This window comes from Rhincodon typus, chromosome 4, assembly GCF_021869965.1.
Source record: "Rhincodon typus isolate 14 chromosome 4, sRhiTyp1.1, whole genome shotgun sequence".
NCBI classification, from domain to species: domain Eukaryota; kingdom Metazoa; phylum Chordata; class Chondrichthyes; order Orectolobiformes; family Rhincodontidae; genus Rhincodon; species Rhincodon typus.
The window spans coordinates 41,549,266-41,568,896 of record NC_063335.1 but is presented as its reverse complement, the minus strand read 5'-3'; the positions used below and the strand labels follow the sequence as shown (position 1 = coordinate 41,568,896).

Here is a 19,631-nt window from a genome sequence, read left to right as displayed (position 1 = left end):
CACCCAAAACGTCAGCTTTCCTGCTCCTCTGATGCTGCTTGGCCTGCTGTGTTCATCCAGCTCTACACCTTGTTATCTCAGATTCTCCAGCATTGGCAGTTCCCATCATCCTTGGTATTATAGGCTGGTTTCAGTTTCCTGCAATTGAATTGTAACCAGTTGCCTTATGAGTTGTCCCCAGCTGATCATTGCCGATCAGACCGAGAGGATGGTTACATGCATGCATTTGAATCCAAACTTGTAGAGTTCTGGTAACAATACGAATGGTTGGGAGAGAGTAATGACAATAATAGTTTTGCAGATCTTAATCCACAATATGGAGGTTACTTGAGGTGAGTACTATCTGTTACAGTAATGTTCCATGTAGTGCTATGTTGAACATCTAGTTTACTTAAGTAAATTTTTTTTTTTTACTAATTGTGCCATCTTTTCTCCTCAAAAAAAGTATTACAATGGTGCTGATGTGGGCGAGTGGTGACACTTTCAAGACCGCTTACTTCATCCTGAACCAGGCTCCTTTCCAGTTTTGGATATGTGGATTGCTGCAAGTGTGTGTTGATATCACAATTCTCTTTCAAGCTTACTACTATGATCGTTACCCTCAAAAACCGTCTTCCCACACTGTTCCTTCCACAAGCACCAAGGCACTTTAACTATGGCTCTATTCAACAAGTGCACCAAATGACCAATTCCTGGAAAGAACATGAAGCCATGTTGTTGAACCATAGCCAATAACTTTTATCTTGGTTTACCACATGTTGGAAGGATTTCAAAGTCACTTTCTGGTAAAGCGGTTTAAAGCATTTGAACTTTTGCTGAAATGTTTATGGTAATTTATATATTTTTCTATTTGCATAACTCAGACCAATGTTTTTGGACACGTTTACATAAATGCCTTACATGTTACTGTTCCTACAACTTTGTTTTTCTTCCTGATGTTTATTCTTTCTTTGTCACCTGCTATATCACTCTAATGTAACTTTGTTTCATGGCAGTATTAAGAGTTTGAAGTGTAATTTGGTGCACTATATCCAAGGAGAATATTGTGTTCAAAAACCATTTTAAAAATTAGCAATATTTCAGATGGGATTTACTGAACTTTGAAAAAGCTGTATTCCACACAAGGAAGGAGATGATGTAACGTTCAGACTTGAGTCTTCAGACTTCAGACAGCAACTGAGTGGGGAAGGATTAGGAAGCAAGGAATGTCTGTTTAATTTGATTTATGGTTGCTCTGTAATGAAGACACACACTGGGGCTCAGTCTAGTATTCATTATTGTATTAAGATGGAGTAGAGTCGTGAGATCTAAACTTGTGATGCTCCTATTAACAACTGTGCTGAAATCAGATGCTTCTCCACAAGGAGAAAGAATCAGAAGCAGGAAAAACTGCCCTTCAGAACAAGCTGCTTCAGAGTAATATCGGTAGGAATTTCAGGACAGTTTTGAATGGCATGAAGAGAAGAGCAGTTTTTTTTTATAAAAACAAAGTACAGATTATTCTTAGCAAGGTAAGAAGTTAAATTGTGGTCCATTGCAAAGTAAAGTGAGATCTGGCTTTTAGTGCAAAAGTGCATACTGATAATACGCAATGATGCTGACACTTTTACTTGTTCCTTCATGGTATTTATTTTATTACTCAGTAATTTAGATCACAGGTAACAGAGTTCATGTTTTACTTGCACAACATTTCTCCTCCCCACCTCCCCCCCCGCCCCAACCATTTAAATCAGTCTGATTGAAATTGCCTACATTTAATATACAGTTATCATGCTTATATAAACAGCATTGTTTCAAGAAAGCATTTATACATCAAGTAACAAATTAAAAGGCACAAATCTGATTTAATACTTGCTGTTCTGTGGATTACCCTATGGGTGATGAGCTCCTGCCTCCAAGTCAGTTGAGTTCATAATAAAATCAGCATGCATTTAAAATAAATGCACAAAAATTACTTTGGTACCCACAGCATTTGTGCAGAGAAGGCCTGGGAGGCAGGGAAAGTCTATTTAATTTGATTATGGTTGGTCTGTATGGATGATACACATTGGAACTGGGTGTAGTAAATTAAGATGGAGTAGAAAGGTTTCTACCAACCTGAATTTATTTTAATAATCTACCTACTACTAGCATAAAATTCAGTGCAGTTAATCCAGATCATTGAATTCAATTGCTATCCTTTCCTGTTGCCTTTTAAAAGCAGTGCTTTCTATCTATGTATGGTGAATCCATCCCTAAACGTGCTTACATTGTTAAACCCAAGTACGTGATCAGTCATTGCCCTGTGTTTTTGACTATAACCAAGCTCCTTTAATTTACTGGATTTACATAGAAATTGTTGATGTGATGTAACTTCTGATCATTGTACAATTGTATTTATCTGAAACTTTTTGTTGACATATGTATTTGTTAAATTTTCTGTTTATTTTGCATTTGTAGGCAGCCAGCAATCTGAAATTATCCTTATGACACTGAAGTTAATGGGGCATCATTCTAACTAACATACAGTGGCTGGGAGGAAATTGACTGAAACCTATAAATAATAATTTTAGCTGAAATGGAATATTAAGCCAACCATTAGGTTAGATGATGACACTTTGGCTCCAAAGAAGTATTAAATAAGAAGTATACCCAGTAAGGTAAATAGATCTATCTAGTTTATAACTATAATTCTCCCTATTTGCTCAGGAGGTTTTCAGTTGATTGCTATGAAGTATTTTGTCATTGAATGACAACTGTTTTGGTCTTTCTGATCCACAGCTGATTGCCATATTTTGCTTTGGGCTGAAGTGACCTTACAATTAAGTCTATGGTGTTTGTCTGATAAGCTGTTGTCTGATATGTTTTTATGTTCAGCAAAATATATGTATATATTCAAAACTGGGGGATTGCTGTATGCTGATCTTTCTACTTTGATTATCAAACAAGCTCAATTTTCTTAAATAGTTTCTAAGAATATACTTTTTGAAAGTCAAGAACTATGAATTAGTACACTAATTCATTTGACTGAAGTATGAAGCCCCAGGAATAAACTAACTATCACTTCCACTCTGGTGAGCAAGTCTGTCACTTTTGTGATTTTGGTCAAACCTTATGTATCTTGCTGGTCCAAACCCTGCTACACATCACCATTTTAAAACTGAAATGAGCCTATTCAGGTATTTTTTGCACAGGCTGTGGGCCATGGGGGCGGCACGGTGGCACAGTGGTTAGCACTGCTGCCTTACAGCACCAGGGACCCAGGTTCAATTCCAGCCTCGGGTGACTGTCTGTGTGGAGTTTGCACAGTCTCCCTGTGTCTGCGTGGGTTTCCTCCGGGTGCTCCGGTTTCCTCCCACAGTCCAAAGATGTGCAGGTTAGGTGGATTGGCCATGCTAAATTGCCCGTAGTGTTCAGGGAGGTGTAGATTAGGGGGGTGGGTCTGGCTGGGATGCTCCAAGGTTCAGTGTGGACTTGTTGGGCCAAAGGTTCTGTTTCCACACTGTAGGGATTCTGTGTGCACTGTGGCATTAACGGGCAGCGATAAGTTTTATGTTACTTACTGTTTTCAATTAGCAAGCAAAAATTACAGAATCCCTTTGTGTCGGCTTATCAATCCATGGGTGTGATAATGTTTGATTCCATAATGTTTGTACAATTTTGTTTTGCCCATTTGATGTTCAGTTAATTGGCTTCTGAAGCATATGCTGGGGGAATATAGTAAAAAGGTCATATACTTCACAGCTTGTATTGGAACTGTTGAAGGGTTTTATTTCCAGGATTACTTGGGTTATCTAGGAAATGTTTCTTTACACTTTTTAAATTCAGATTTACATTTGTGAATATTTATTTAAAAATATTGAAGATTACTGTTATTTTGTATTCTTCTGTCAACTCCACCAAACAAGTAAAAAGACTCTTAATTGCCAAATGAAGGCAGGTGAATGCACTTAACCAGCAAAAGGAATGTTCTTCAATACTATAACCAGCCTTCCCTAAAACTTTTTGTTATGGACTGCCATTCAACATCATGGTTGGAGGCAAAGTAAGAGAATCAAAAGAAGTCTGCACAAGAGTACGTGTTAAAAATGTAAATACATACACTGGTCTATCATGTGCATCTGTATGTTAAACTAAAACCTAAAGAAGAATAAACATTTGGAACTGTCCAAGTTAGACTGTTGTAATTTTTAAAAAAGAAAATTTGTCTTCACCTTTTAAATTGTGGACTCGAATAACAACTTCCTTTATGTTCAAATTAAGTACAAGTAGTTCTGCTATAACGCGTGTTTTGTTAACACAAATTGGCTATAACACGATTGATGAATAGTGGATGCTGTTTGGATAACGCAAACTTTCTGCTGTACAGGTATAGTGATTTTCTATAGCACGAGGTCACACAAGGACACAACTATCATGTTGTAGGAGAGCTGCCTGTATGTAAAGAAGTACAGCTGTAATTAAAGTTGACTTGAATCTACATTGTGCAAATCAAATCAATAAACAGTGTGTTACAGGAGAAATTCCTGGAGTTTGTGCAAGATCATTTTTGGATCAATATGTTGAAGAACCAACTAGAGAACAGGCCATCCAAGACTGGGTATTGTGTAATGTGAAAGAAATAATTGGCAGTCTGGCTGTATGAGGCAACTTGGAGAAGGGTAACCTTCTTCATTAAAATAGTGGTTGACATTGTTGATTTGGAGTCTAGGGTCCTGAATCTATACAAATTTCAATAGTATGAGGCGTGAGCTGGCTATGATAAATTGGGAGGCGTTACTTGGAGAAAATGGAGGATAAGCAATGGCACAGAGTCCATGAAGGAACTGCAACAGTTATTCAGTCTTGTATGTCACACAATGAGAGAGGTGGCCCAACCATGGCTGACTAGGGATATTCGGGGATAGTATTGGTTTCAAAGAAGGGGCAAACAAGTTGAAAATAAAAGCATCTAACCAAAGGATTGGCAACAATTTTGATTTCAGCAAAGGAGGACAAAGGAATTTATTATGAAGGGGAAAGGTGGGTTTTTGGGGAATATGCAAGTTGATTATAGAAGCTTATAGCAGTATATGAAGAGATAAAGAATAGTGAAGACAAATCTACATCAGAAATGGAAAAAATTACAGTAGGAAACAGGTGGCAGAATAATTATTTTCATATTTTGATTCTGCCTTCATAAAGGAGGTTGCCCAACATTTTTGAAATGTTTTGTCATGGTTTAATGAGAGCGAGAAACTAAAGGACACCAGTATGAGTACGGAAATGGTGTTGGGAAAATTGGGTTTAAAGGCAACTGATATTCTACATCCCAGAGTACTTAAGGAAGTGACCCCAGAAATGGATGCTTTGATGCTCATCTTTTGAGATTCCAGACTATGGAATAGTTCTTTGTATTGAAGGGTAGATAATGAAATCCCACCATTTAAAAAAGGAGTTAGAGAGAAAATTCATAGAATCCCTACAGCATGGGAGCAGGCCATTCAGCCCATCAAGTCCACACCGCCCCTCCGAAGAGCATCCCACTCTATCCCCTATAATCCTGCATTTCCAATGGACACTGGGCAATTTAGTATGGCCAATCCACCTAACTTGCACATCTTTGGACTGTGGGGGGGGGATGGTGGGGAAGGAAACCAGAGCACCTGGCGGAAGCCCGCACAGACAAGGGGAGAATGCGCAAACTCAGCGGCACAGTTAGCACTGCTGCCTCACAGCGCCAGGGACATGAGTTGGATTCCAGCCTCGGGTGACTGTCTATGTGTAGTTTGCACATTCTCCCCGTGTCTGCGTGGGTTTCCTCCGGGTGCTCTGGTTTCCTCCCACAGTCCAAAGATGTGCAGGCTAGGTGGATTGGCCATGCTAAATTGTCTGCAGTGTTCAGGGATGTGTAGGTGGGTTTTAGGGGAACTGGTCTGGATGGGTTGCTCTGAGGTTTGGTGTGGACTTGTTGGGTTGAAGGGCCTGTTTCCACACTGTAGGGATTCTGTGATTCAACACACAGTTGTCTGAAGGTGGAATTGAACCTAGGTCCCTGGCACTGGGAGGCAGCAGTGTTAACCACTGAGCTACCATGCTGCCATAAATGGGATTATAAACCAGTTAACCTGACCTCGGTTGTAGGAAAAATGCTGGAGCCCATTATAAAAGAACTAAAGCAGAGCACTTGGAAAATAATGACCGAGTTGGACAGAGTCATCATGGATTTACTGGTTGGAAATCATGCATAAATCCACTGGGCTTTTGATGATGCAACTAGTAGAGTTGCTAAGGGGGAATCAGTGAATGTGGTTTAATGGACTTTCAAAAGGCTTTCAGCAAGTTCCTATAGAAGAGATTAGCATCTAAAATTAAAATGCACAGGATTGGGAGTAGTGTACTGACATGAATAGAAAACTCTTTTGGCAAGCCAAAAACAAAAGAGTAGTAATTAAATGGGTCTTTTTCCAAGTGGCAGCCAGTCTCTAGTGTGGTATCACAGGGTTGATTGCTTGGACCCCCAATGAGGGAACTAAATGTAAAATCTCCAAGTTTGCAGATGATGCAACTTGGTGTGAGGGTGAACTGTAAGGAAGATTCGGAGATGCTTCAGTATAATTTGACGAGTGAGTGGGCAAATGCATGGTAGATGAAATATAATATGGACAAATGTCAAGTTATCCACTTTGGTAGCAAAAACAGGAAGGAAATTATGATCTAAATAGTGATAGATGAGGGAAGTGAGACCTAGATGTCATTGTACATCAGTCATCGAAAGTAAACATTCAGGTGCACCAGTTCGAGAAGAGGGCAAATAGTAAGTTTGCCTTCATAGTGATAAAATTCAAGTACAGGAGCTTGGTAATTATATAGAGCCTTGGTGAGACGACACGTGGAATACTGTGTAGTTTTGGTTTCCTTATCTGAGGAAGGATGTCCTGGCCATTGAAGGAATGCAACACAGGTTTACCACACTGGTTCCTGGGATGGCAGGACTGAGGTGGATTTTGTGGTCTGTGGTGAGAATTGCCACAAGCTCTCATGATCTTGGGTGTGGATTTTCTTATTTCTAATGGCACTTTAAATCTGGCGCTAAGCCAAGGAAATGTCTTGCTATGGGACAGCAGTGACATCAGCAAGCAGGTAAACAGCCAATGACACACCCATACTAACCCACAGCAATTAGCATCCTTCACTTTACAATGAAATTTTCAGATGGCAGTATTAATGATGGTGATTATATTAAGATGGAAGCTAAAATAGGACCTTTACATATGGATGTTTTTAAACTCAATGTGGAGTAAAACAACTCCACATTATAAAATTAGTCTAGGTCTAATGAGATTATTTAACAGTAATAATGAGTTAGTGCATGATTTAAAAATCCAGTTAATCACTTTGTGGTGCAAATTTTCTAGTTTGTTACATTGAGTCTAAGCGTATGAAAGTTGTGTGTATGAATTTACTTGATTTCCATTGATTGCAGTGTGAGGGTCCTCCAAAGCATAGAATTGCTGACAATAACTTTGGGATTAGTATGTTGTTTTGCATGTGAAACTCCAGAAGTTGCCATCAGTTCAGTAAAGTGATGACAGAGAACACTGTTTGCTGTCGTCATCACAAAATCATGGTATTTGACCACGTTGGGAAAAATGTTGCTAAGTATTGGATATAATGAAGCTATGGATCTGTTCTTTGATTGTTCTTGCAAAGGGCCAACCATATTTACATTTGGCAATAACTTGTATTTATATAGCACCTTCAACAGAGCAGCATTCCAAGGCAATTCCCCGCATTATCAGAAATGTTGAACTGAGGCACGTATAAAAACAGAACCCAAATCATTGGCACAGGTAGGATTTAAGAACAACTTTCAAGGAGAGTAGAGTGTGAGGGAAGGTTTAAGGAGGAAATGTTTTGGCTTACAGGGGTGACAATAATGAAGTGATTAAAATAGAGATGAGTAACAACCAAAACTGGAGAAAACAGTTCTCAGAGGGTTGTAAGGCTGGAGGAGATCATACAACAAGGGAGTGGCTAGGCCATGGAAGGGATTGAAAATAGCTTTTAATAAGTGGTCTTCCTGGACTTAGCCCATTTGTCTGTAAACACTGAGTGTGGACGGTTGAAATTTGGTGTGAGGTAGGATGTGAACAATCAGAACTTTAGTTGAGCATAAATTTATGGAATGTAGAAGATGGCAGGCCAGGCAGGACATCATTGGAATTGTCAGATCTGGAGGTAGTAAAGACTTGAATGAGGGTTTCAGCATCAAATGAACTGGAGCAGGAGATGGTACCCTTTTGAGAAAGCCTAAGTGCAGATTCCAAACTGAGACTGCAATATCTAATATTGACATTGGAAGGAAAAGGCTGGAAAGTGAATCACAACAGGAAATTTAAATAGACTTCATGCATCAGGGTGAAACACTTGGATCAAGTATTCAGTTTGGCTAGGATTCTTAAGGATGTTACTGGTCAAAGTTGTGATGAGCACAGATTTAACATGAAGGAATGGTTTGTAGTAGTAGGAAGATAATCTATTCTCTAGTAAATAAGGGGAGGCAATGGTCTAGTGGTATTATAGCTGGACTGTTAATCCAGAGACCCGGATAACATTCTGGGGAACCGGGTTCGATTCCCACCATGGCAGATGGTGGAATTTGAATTCAATAGAATACCTGGAATTAAGAATCTAATGATGACCATGAATCTATTGCCGATTACTGATTACCGATTGTCAATTGTCGGAAAAACCCACCTGGTTCACTAATGTCCTTTAGGGAAGGAAAATGCCATCCTTACCTGGTCTGGCTTACATGTGACTCCCGACCCACAGAAATGTGGTTGACTCTGAATTGCCCTCTGGGCAATTAGGGATGGCCAAGAAATGCTGCCTAGCTAACGACATCCTCATCTGTTAATGAATAAAAGGAAATGCCCCACATACAAAGTTTACTTCTTTGATAAATAATCATGGTCACGTTGCGACAAACCGTTATAAGGGCTGTATTATCAGTTATGCCTCCGGAGGCAATGGAAAGAGAGATTTTGGAGTTAAAATTATCTCACTTGCCTTTTGCAGACCCAATCATTTTGTAACCTTATTGCACCAAAGATTCTAGACACATTATTAAAGCTTGAAACTAGAATCATTTATTCAAACTGAAAGAAAATCTTCAAGTGCTCTGAGATACTCTGGGGTTTGAATAGTGTTATATAAGTGCCAAGTCTTTCTATAATTCTGGTAGCCTAAGAAACTGCATGCAGAAATATCAATGAATGCCCAAGATTGGTATTTATGGGAACTCTCAGCTGATGAGTTTACTTTGTAGTTTCACAATTTGTTTCACAATTTGTTCCCCATTAATCTCAAATCAAGATCTGATAACCTTAAGCTTGATTTGCACCAACTTGGATCTCCTCATCTCCCTTTCCTACCACTGAATAGAATTTTGTGATGGTGAACATTACTACAATTAGTATTCTTGGTTCTAAGTATTGCATAAATTTTGCCCTTCCCCTTGCCTCCATCTCTCCACCTATTTCTACCCCATCCTAGCGCCCCCCACCTCAATTTTCCATTTCCCACCTCCAGCATTCCTTTCATGGTTTTCTCCCAATTACATCATACCTTACTTAAACAGAATATTGCACATATTCTAGACTCTCTACCAAGGAAGGTCAACAAATAACTAATAAATTTGCTATGTTGGGACATGCATTTGACTGAAAAGTTAATTAAGTGCCTGTTAGCATTGCAGGTTGTGCTATGATAAATATTTTCAAAAGTGCACACTGTGACATATAGTTTTTATTCATAAAATGAATCATTGTTGTTTAATCTGACCACTTGATTCTCATGTTGTTTGGAATGCCTTCAGAGTATAATTTTCAGTGACCATTTTTCATAACAACTAACATTAAATTAAAATTTAAACAGTAAAATGCTATACATTTTACAATAACCTGCGTTGATTATTAAGTGTGCACTTTACTTTTAATACTTTGATTAAACTCTTTATTTGATTCTTCAAACATTTTGGCTTGAAATTAAGATCTGTACTAGTTCAATATGAACCTGATCTTTCATATTACATCAGTGCCATATGTTCATTTATATTAATGTAATATTTTTCCTCAACTCGCAGCACTTCCTGCAATAACTTTCTTCTAATAATGTTGAAAACCAATTGCACAAATGCTGAAAACTTTACTGAGATAAAAGTTACAGTGAAAAGTGTGTGAGAAAGAACAAAAAAAAATTGGAATTGTTAAACTTTCAAATGTGGAAGGAAGAAATTGATAGACCGATTTCAAAAATTGAAGTTTGTTTAAAATTTAAAATAGCTAATTGAGAATAAAAATTCTATTTTGAGGGCAATCGATTATCTGCACCCAACAAATGGTCAGTGCTAATCATTTGCAGACTGAAGGCCTGTCACCTCTTTTGGTTGTCATTTATGTAAATGATTTGGATGAGAATATAGATGGCATGTTTAGTAAGTTTGTGGCTGACACCAAAATTGGTGACATAATGGACAGTGAAGAAGGTTTTCTAAGATTACAAAGGCATCTTGATCATACGGATCAATGGGCTGAAAAATGGCAGATGGAGTTCAAGCTGGATACATGCGAGGTATTGCATTTTGGTAAAACAAACAAGGGGATAGGGCTTATATAAGTAGTGTGGTAGGGCTTTAGTAGTACTTTAGAACAGAGGGACCTAGGGGTGCAGGTACATAGTTCTTTTGAAGCTTGCGTCACGCATAGACTGGGTGGTTAAAAAGGCATTTGGCATGCTTGCCTTTATTGCTCAATCCTTTGAGTAAAGGACATTGGTGGGGCTTCTGATATACTGTGTTCATTTCTGGTCACTTAGTTATAGGAAGGGTATTATTAAGCTGGAGAAGGTTCAGAAGACATTTACTAGGATGTTGCCAGGTATGGAAGGTTTGAGTTATAAAGAAAGGCTGGATAGGCTGAGACTTTTTTTTACTGGAGTATAGGAGGTTGAGAGGTGACCTGATAGAAGTTGATAAAATAATGAGGGGTATAGATAGAGTTAATGGTAGTTGTCTTTTCCCAGGGATGGGGGATTTCAAGACTAGGGTGCGCATTTTTAAGGTGAAAGGAGAGAGATTTAAAAAAGACAAGAGGGGCAATGTTTTTTTTTTTTTTTTTTAAACAGTGTAGTTCACATGTAGAATGAACTTCCTGAGGAATTTGTGGATGCGGCTACAATTACAACAGGATATGAGCCAGAAGCAGGCAGGTGGGACTAGTTTAGTTTGGGATTTTGTTTGCCATGGAACAGTTAGACCAAAGGGTCTGTTTCTGTGCTGTATGACTCTATGATTGTACACTGTGAGAGACAGCTGGCAATGCACAAATATGGTGAAAAGTAGTCAGGCATTTTGCCCTATTGCAAGTGGGAATTATATTCTTTAAAGAAAGAAAGTTGAAGAAAGATTGCACGGAATGGAAAAGAAGGATAATAAGTATTTATAGTCTCTGAACATCCATTGGAGAGGAAAGCAAATAGGAGATAGGATTAGGGATAGTGCGTGGGAAATCTTGTCTTAGATTTGATTAAGTTTTTTGTAGAGGTGATCAAACAGATAGATGGTGGCAGAGTGGTAGACATTATCTATGTGGACTTTGCTAAGGCCTTCGACAAGGTACAGCAGGTTAGACTGGTTAATAATGTTGGATCACATGAGATCCAGGGAGAGATAGCCAGTTGGATACAAAATTGTCTTGATGGTAGGAGACAGAGGATGGTGGTAGAGAGTTGTTCAGACTGGACCAGCAGTGTGCTGCAAGGATCGGTGCTGCATCTCATGTTGTTTGACATTTATGTAAATGATTTGGATGAGAATGTAGGAGGCATGTTGAGTAAGTCTGGAGATGACACCAAAATTGGTCGTATAGTTAACAGTGAAAAAGGTTATCTCCGAACACAACAGGATCTTATCAACTGTGCCAGTTGGCCAAGGAATGGCAGATAGAGTTTAACACAGATAAATGCGTTGCATTTTGGTAAGACAAACCAAGGCAGGAATTACACAGTTAATGGTAGGACCCTGGGGAGTATTGTTGAACAGAAAGACCTAGGGGTGCAGGTACATAATTCCTTGAAAGTTGGGTCACAGGCAGACAGGGTGGTATGGAAGGTGTTTGGCTTGCTCGTCTTCATCAGCACTGAGTACAGGAGTTGGGATGTCATGTTACAGTTGAACAAGACCATATTTGGAGTACTGTGTACAGTTGTAGTCACTGTGCTAGAGGAAAGATGTTATTAAACTGGAACGGGTGATAAAAAGATTTACAATGATGTTACCTAGACTGGAAGGTTTGAATTATAAGCAGAGACTAGATAGGCTGGGAATTTTTTTTTTAACTGGAGGATAGGAGGCTGAGGGCTGACCTTTATTGAGGTTTATAAAATCATGAGGGGCATAGATAGGATGAAGAGCCAAGGTTTTTTCCCCAGGGTAGGGGAGTCCAGAACTAGAGGGCATAGGTTTAAGGTGAGGGGGGTAAGATTTAAAAGGACCTGATGGGCAACCTTTTCACACAGAGGGTGGTGCATGTATGGAATGAGCTTTTGGAGGAAGTGGTAGGGGCGGGTACAGTTTTATAACATTTAAAAGACATTTGGACAGGTACATGGATAGGAAAGGTTTAGAGGGATAGGGGCCAAACACACACAAACTGAATTTGTTCAGTCGAGGAATTCTGGTCGGCGTAGACAAGTTGGAACAAAAGGCCTGTTTCTGAGCTGTAAGATTCTATAGTGGCTGCAGAGTCGAATGTGAGTGACAGTAGAGCAAGGTAGGGCTAGATTAACCAGGGTCAAGTGAGTCATCCAAAGAGAGAGACAGCAATTGGAGTTGGCGTGGTGAATAATGGGATAGTTAGAAAGATATCACATGCACTGTGAGGAACACATATGATCGGGAAAAAGAAGCAACAGCAAGGGCCATATTTTTCCAGTACTTTGCACTCCAAATACAACCACCCTCCTTTGGGAACACTTTCCCCATCATGGTATTCACCTGGAGAAAGAAATGGAGTCTAGAGAATACAGAGAAATAAACTTTGATGCTTTGAAAACAGTTCACATCACAAGAGGAAGTTCAGGAGAATGTAAAGGTGGATAAATCTCCAGGACCTGACCAAATGTCTTCCAGAATGTTGTGAGAAATAAGGGAGGAAATTACAAGACCCCTTGCAGAAATCTTGAATTATGGGTGAGGTGCCTGATGACTGGAAGGTGGCTAATGTTACACCTTTGTTAAAGAAAGTTTGTGAGGAGAAACTGGGGAACTATAGACCTATGAATCAGACTGCGGTTGTGGGTACGTTGTTGGAGGTGATTATAAAATAGGATTTATAGACATTTAGAGAGGCAAAAATTGATTGGGGATAGTCAGCATTGTTTTGTGCGAGCAAAATCATATCTCACAAACTTAATTGAGTTTTTTGAGGAAGTTACCAAAAAGATGGATGACGGCAGAGCAGTAGTTGTTTATTTGGATTTTAGTAAAGCCTTCGACAAGGTTCCACATGGTAGACTAATTAGTAAAGTTAGTTCACATGAGATTCAGGGTGAGCTTGCCAATTGGAATCACAATTGGCTTAATGGCAGGAGACAGTGCAGTGTTGCATTTTGGACTGGAGGCCTATGACCAGCAGTGTTCCATAGGAATTGGTTCTGGGTCCTCGTTTGTTATTTATATAAAGGATTTGGATTAGAATATAGAAGGCATGGTTAGTAAGTTTGTGGATGACATCAAAATTGGTGGCACAGTAGACAGTGAAGAAGGTTTTCTAAGGTTACAAAGAGATCTTGATCAAATGGGTCAATAGGCTGAAAAATGGCAGATTGAGTTTAATCTGAGTAAATGTGAGGTATTGCATTTTGATACAACAAACAAGGATAGGGCTTATACAGTTAATGGTAAGGCCTGGGTAGTGTTGTAGAACAGAGGGACCTAGGGGTTCAGGTACATAGTTCGTTGAAGTTTGTGTCAAGGTGGTTAAAAAGGACTTTGACACGCTTGCCTTCATTGCTCAGTCCTTTGAGTATCGGAGTTGGGAAATCATGTTGAGGTTGTACGGGACACTGGTGAGGCCTCTGCTGGAATACTGTGTCCAGTTCTGGTTGCCCAATTATAGGAAGGATATTATCAAGCTGCAGTGGGTTCAGAAGAAATCTACCAGGATGTTGCTGGGTATGGAAGGTTTGAGTTATAAAGATAGGCTGGAATGTTTTGCACTGGAGTGTAGGAGGTTGAGAAGCGACCTGGTAGAAGGTTATAAAATAATGAGGGGTATAGATAGAGTTAATGGTAATTGTTTTTTCCCTAGGATGGGCAACTTCAAGACTAGGGAGCACATTTTTAAGGTGAGAGAAGAGAAATTTAAAAAAGACATGAGGCAATTTTTTTACACAATGGTTGGTTCACATGTGGAATGAACTTCCTGATGAAGTGGTAGATGTGGCTACAATTAAAATGTTTAAAAGATATTTGGATAGATAGATAAAATGGAAAGGTTTGGAGGGATATGGGCCAGAAGCAGGCAGCTGAGACTAGTTTAATTTAGGATTATGTTTGGCATAGACTGCTTGGACTGAAGGGTCTGTTTCTGTGCTGTATGACTCTATGAAAATAAAATTAACAGGTGAGAAATTGAAGAGTAAAGAGAGCAACGAACAGGAGAAGAGAGAATCAGTAACATGAACTCTGCACAGATAAGTAAGAGAGTGACTGTAACCTCTGCCTCACCATTTGCAACACTACCATAAATGAACAGGTAAGGAGAGTTTCTTTTTTTTTTGTGTATGGCATTCATTTCTGTATATGAAATCCTGGTGCATATCACACCATATTTAACAGTAATTATTTGCATAGAGTTGGTGTCATTTGGGTAGGGAACCTGTAGGTAAATTGAATTTCTGAAACATTAAATTTGACATAAGTGGTGCTAGCAAAAAAAATTGTGCTACAGTTCACTTGGTGCAATTTCATATTGCTTCCATTGGTTTTTCACAAAATAGTTGATTGAATGTGAAGTATCTATATTTAAGAACAGATTTTAATATTGTTGCTTATTTATACATTGAGATAATTGCATAGTTATTTTAATGTTATACATTGGCAAATAGATGCAAGCATTTTATGTAAGAATTACAATTAACTTCAAACTTATAATCAGATATGAAAAAATAAAATTCAGTGACAGAGTTTAAAATTCATTTTACTTTTATTGAGAGTTGTGGATGTGCACATTGTGTTCTCAGCCATGCTATCAGAAACAGAAACAGGTTGTACCTCTCATCTAGCAGCTTCGGGACTGGGCATTTGCCAGACTGAAGAATTTGCTGGAGACACCGGAGGTCAGCTGTCCAGGGTCGGTATGGGAGCTTTCAAACACATTTAAAAAGTGCTGTATAGCATAAAATGTGATGAACACAACAACTTTAGAGAACATTGATGAATTCTTTCCTGATAGTGCAGCTGAAATTGTTCTATCACTCTTACAGCTAACTATCCTTCTACTTTCTGAGAGTCCACTGTATGTAGAAACACTGCAGGTGCCAGCTTAGGGAGGTACAACCTGTAGTAAGCAGCAATCATCTCCATCATCTCAGTCCCAAGACAGTCTCAAGTATCCTGCAAGTGGCAAGGAACACTTTTGTGCCAAACAAGCACAAAGCAATGACCATCTCCCATTGATACAGCATTGTCATTGATGGATCTCTAACTATTAACATTACAGGGGTTACCTTTGACCAGATCCTAATCTGAGCAACCCTTATAAATACTGTGGCTACAAGAACAGATGAGAAGCTGGGATTTCTGCAGTGAGTGACTCACCACCTCACTCACTCCTATTCATTATCTACAAGGCACATGTCAGGAGTATGATGGAATACTCTTCACTTGCCTGGATGAGTGCAGCTCCATCAACACTCAAAGCTTGACACCATCCTGAACAAAACAGCTGCTTGACTGGCACACCATCTGCCACCTTAAACATTCACTCCCTCTGCCACAGATGCATGGTGGCAGCTGCATGTCCCATCTACAAAATACACTGTTGTGACTCATCAAGGCTCCATCAACGCACCTTCCAAATTCTCAGCCATCTGGAAAGACATGTGCAGCAGATGCATCGGAAAATCAGTACCTACAAGTTCCCCTCCAAGGCATACATCATCTTGATTTGGAAACATATTGTTGTTCCTTCACTGTAGCTGTTTCAAAATCCTGGAACCGCTTTCTTAACAGCGCTGAGTGTAACTACACCTCATGGACCACAGTGATTCAAAATGGTAGCTCACCAACAACTTCTTGAGGGCAATTATTGATGGTCATTAAATGCTGGCCTTGACAGCAATGCCCATGTTGAGTGAAGACATTTTTAAAAATACTATTTTCATAACTTGGATTATGTAATATAGAATTTAAAATTTTTACAGATGGAAATGCTTGCATATTAATGTGTGTGAGTAAATTCATTGACTCAAACTGAAATAGAACTAAATGGCAAATCATAGTCTTGGTTTTGTTTAAATACATGGAACATAATCTTTCAAATACACTTACATAAAAATCAATTAAAGACAAATTGTGTTTGCCTAAATTGATTGAGTTCTTTGATAAAATACTGTAGAGCATTGATGGGGGTAGCCTGAATGATGTCATACATATGGATGCTCAAATGGTGTTTGACAGAAAACCACTTTAAGGGCTTGTTAAAGCAAAATTGAAACCTATGTGATTAAAAGGACAGTGGTTGTAGAGGTCCAAAATTTGATGAAGTACAGAGAACAGTGGTATAAGTTTGCATTTCAGACTAAAGGAAAATAGGCAGTAATGTTTACTAGAGCTAATGTTAAGACACTGCCTTTCTGATATAAAAGAACAGTACAGAAGGTATGATTTCAAAGTTTACAGATGACACAAAACTTAAATGCAGTAAACAACAGGCACCATAGTAACAGATTTCAGGGAGATACAGACTGGTGAAATGGACAGATATTTGGCATGTGAAACTAAGCCCAAACAAGTCTGAAGAGAAACATTTTGTAGGAAGAATGAAGAAAGGCAATATAATAGAATGGTATGATTTTAAAGGACTGCAGGAACCAAGAGACCTGCAAGTGTATAGACACAATCTTTGAAATGGCTGGACAAGTTTAGAAGTCTATTTTTAAAAAAAAAATTGGATCCTTGGCTTTATTTAAAAAGTTGTGGAGTACAAAAGGAAGTTGCACTAGACAATTATGGGTTAAGACACAGTTATATTGTTGAATTCAGTGCTCCACATTTGAGAAGGATGTCAAGTTCTTGAGTGCCTGGATGAGAGACGTTAATGATGTTGAGGAGGAACTGGAGAAACTGGGATTCTTCGTTACATTAGGAGGAGTGTTAATAGAGGTGACAAATTCACAAGTAAATAAGGAGAAATTCTCTCCAGTGCAAAGAAGATCCACAACCAGATGACACAGATTTAAGGTGATCGGTAACAGAGCCAGATAATGGGAGATGTTTTTAATGCAGTGAGTTTTTGTGATCTGGAATCCATCGAAGGTGGTCAAAGCAGATTTGGTAATAACTTTCAAAATGGATTTCGACTTGGATCTACCCAAAGGGGACAAAAAGGCCTATGGGGAAGAGGCAAGCTGTTTGGGTTAATCCCTGATACCATAAGACATAGGAGTAGAAATAGGCCAATCATCTGACTGCTCCTTTCAATTAGACCAGGACTGATCTGATGATCCTCAATTCCACTTTCCCACCTTTTCCCAATAACCCTTGATTCCCTTACTGTGTAAAAATCTCTCTATCTCACCCTCGAATGTACTGAAAGACTTGGCCTCAGCAGCCCTCTGCAGTAAAAAAAAAAAATCCATTCCAATGAATCTCCTCTGTGCTCTCTCTAAGGCTTAACATCCTTCCTAAGTTGTAGAGCCCAGAACAGAACAAAATACTCGAGCTGGGACCTAACCAGAGTTTTTTTTAAAAGGTGTTCCATAACCTCCATGCTGTTGTACCAAATACAAAGGCTAACTTTGGAACAGCTGAGGCTGTGGGTCAAATATGGCCAGCACAGTCCAGGAGAGATGTAAAACTTTTAGAAAGGGTGCAGACAACATTCACCAAGATGTTGTTAGGGATGAGGTGCATCAGTTATGAGGAGAAGTTGGGAAGAGTTAGGATTGTTCTCTTAGAAACTGAAATCAGGTGATTTATAGGAGGTTTCCAAGATGATGATGAGCTTTGACACAGTAGGACTTGAAAAAAAAAAGGTTCTGGAAAATGAATGAATGATCAGCGGTCGTAGCAATTAAATATTTGGGCAAAGGTCCTGAGGGGAGATAAGAAAGTCTTCCTTCAGTGAATTTTAGAATTTGGATCACTTGCTTGGAAGGGGGCTGGAAGTTTAAAAAGGAGTTAAACAGCACTTGACTCATAGGGTTAAAGACCAAAAGCAGGATGTGGGACAAAGCACAACTTCTTTAAAAATGCCAGCACAGGCACAGTGGGTCAAATGGCTGCCTCCTACATTGTGAGGATTCTATGTAGAGAGAGAAAATCTTTAACTCATGTTAAATGGGCTTGTTACCAAGTTAATGTTTTGTACCAGTTTTAATCCTTCTTTATTTATTCCACATTCTTTTTCCTTGTATCACTTGAGTCACGTAGCATGATTTTGATTCGTGAAATGTCATCCCAGTACCATACACAGTTGGGAAATTTATTACAAGGCTGGTGACTCTTTGTACCAGCTTAGTCTGAACTGCAAGTTTACATTTTAGACTGAGGTTTTGTATCTGTTATATAACACGTATGGGTCATACAATATAACAAGCCACCACTTGTGACAGAACACATAGGTTTCGAAGGAATGATAGACAGATGATTGAAGAGTAATTTAATTAAGAAGTTCTCCATTTCAGTAATCTTGCTTGTTTCTGCACTGTGTATTCTTCAGCATCTAGATGGTTACCAGCTCCCTCCAGCTGCTGCATACATGTTGTCACAATTAAAATTAAATCAACATTCAAAAAATGTAGGAGTCTAAAAGATTTAAGTCTGGTTTAGCCACAAATTAGACTGCCTAGTTACAAAACTCTATGCATTAATTTTCACAAATGCCAATTATGTTATATTCCCTCGTTAGTAATTACCTCCTACCTTAAATTGTGGAGAAAAAAATCTATTAACTTATAACAACGATGTTTTGAATGTTAACGAATAACATTGGTGTTGATGTTCCTTTTGATAAAAATGTGTAAGATTCCATCAACTTCTTTTAAACACTCTTCATTTCATTTAATTGGGTCATTTGCCCTGAACTATACAAGAATATTTTTGCACTGGTGTGATGCTACATGTCACAATTCAAAGAGAGGAAATTAAAAAGAGTAAAAGTTTAATGCGGTATTATCTTTGCCTTCTTCGCCTGTCTAGATAGCTAGTTTGTGATGCAGAATGATACCAACAGTGCAGATTCAATTCCTGTACTGGCTGAGGTCACCACAAAGATCCTAACTTTTCAACCTTGCCCCTTGCTTGGAGGCAAGGTGACCCTCAGGTTAAACCAGCACCCATTGTGTCTCTGGCATGAGACAGCAGCCCTATAGTCCCCTGCGGC

The 19,631-nt window shown here is 38.9% G+C and overlaps 1 protein-coding gene across 2 annotated transcripts in view; it reads left to right on the top strand.

Annotated features, from left to right (window-relative positions):
• The window catches only part of slc66a2 (solute carrier family 66 member 2), a 42,170-nt gene extending 38,022 nt beyond the window's left edge, over positions 1–4,148 (top strand). For both annotated transcript variants that reach the window (XM_048596083.1, XM_048596084.1), the window contains one exon: positions 446–4,148. In XM_048596083.1, coding sequence (XP_048452040.1) covers positions 446–653 — 208 coding nt within the window. In that variant the 3' untranslated portion in view covers positions 654–4,148. The remainder of the gene's footprint in view (positions 1–445) is intronic.
• Positions 4,149–19,631: the final 15,483 nt, after the last annotated feature.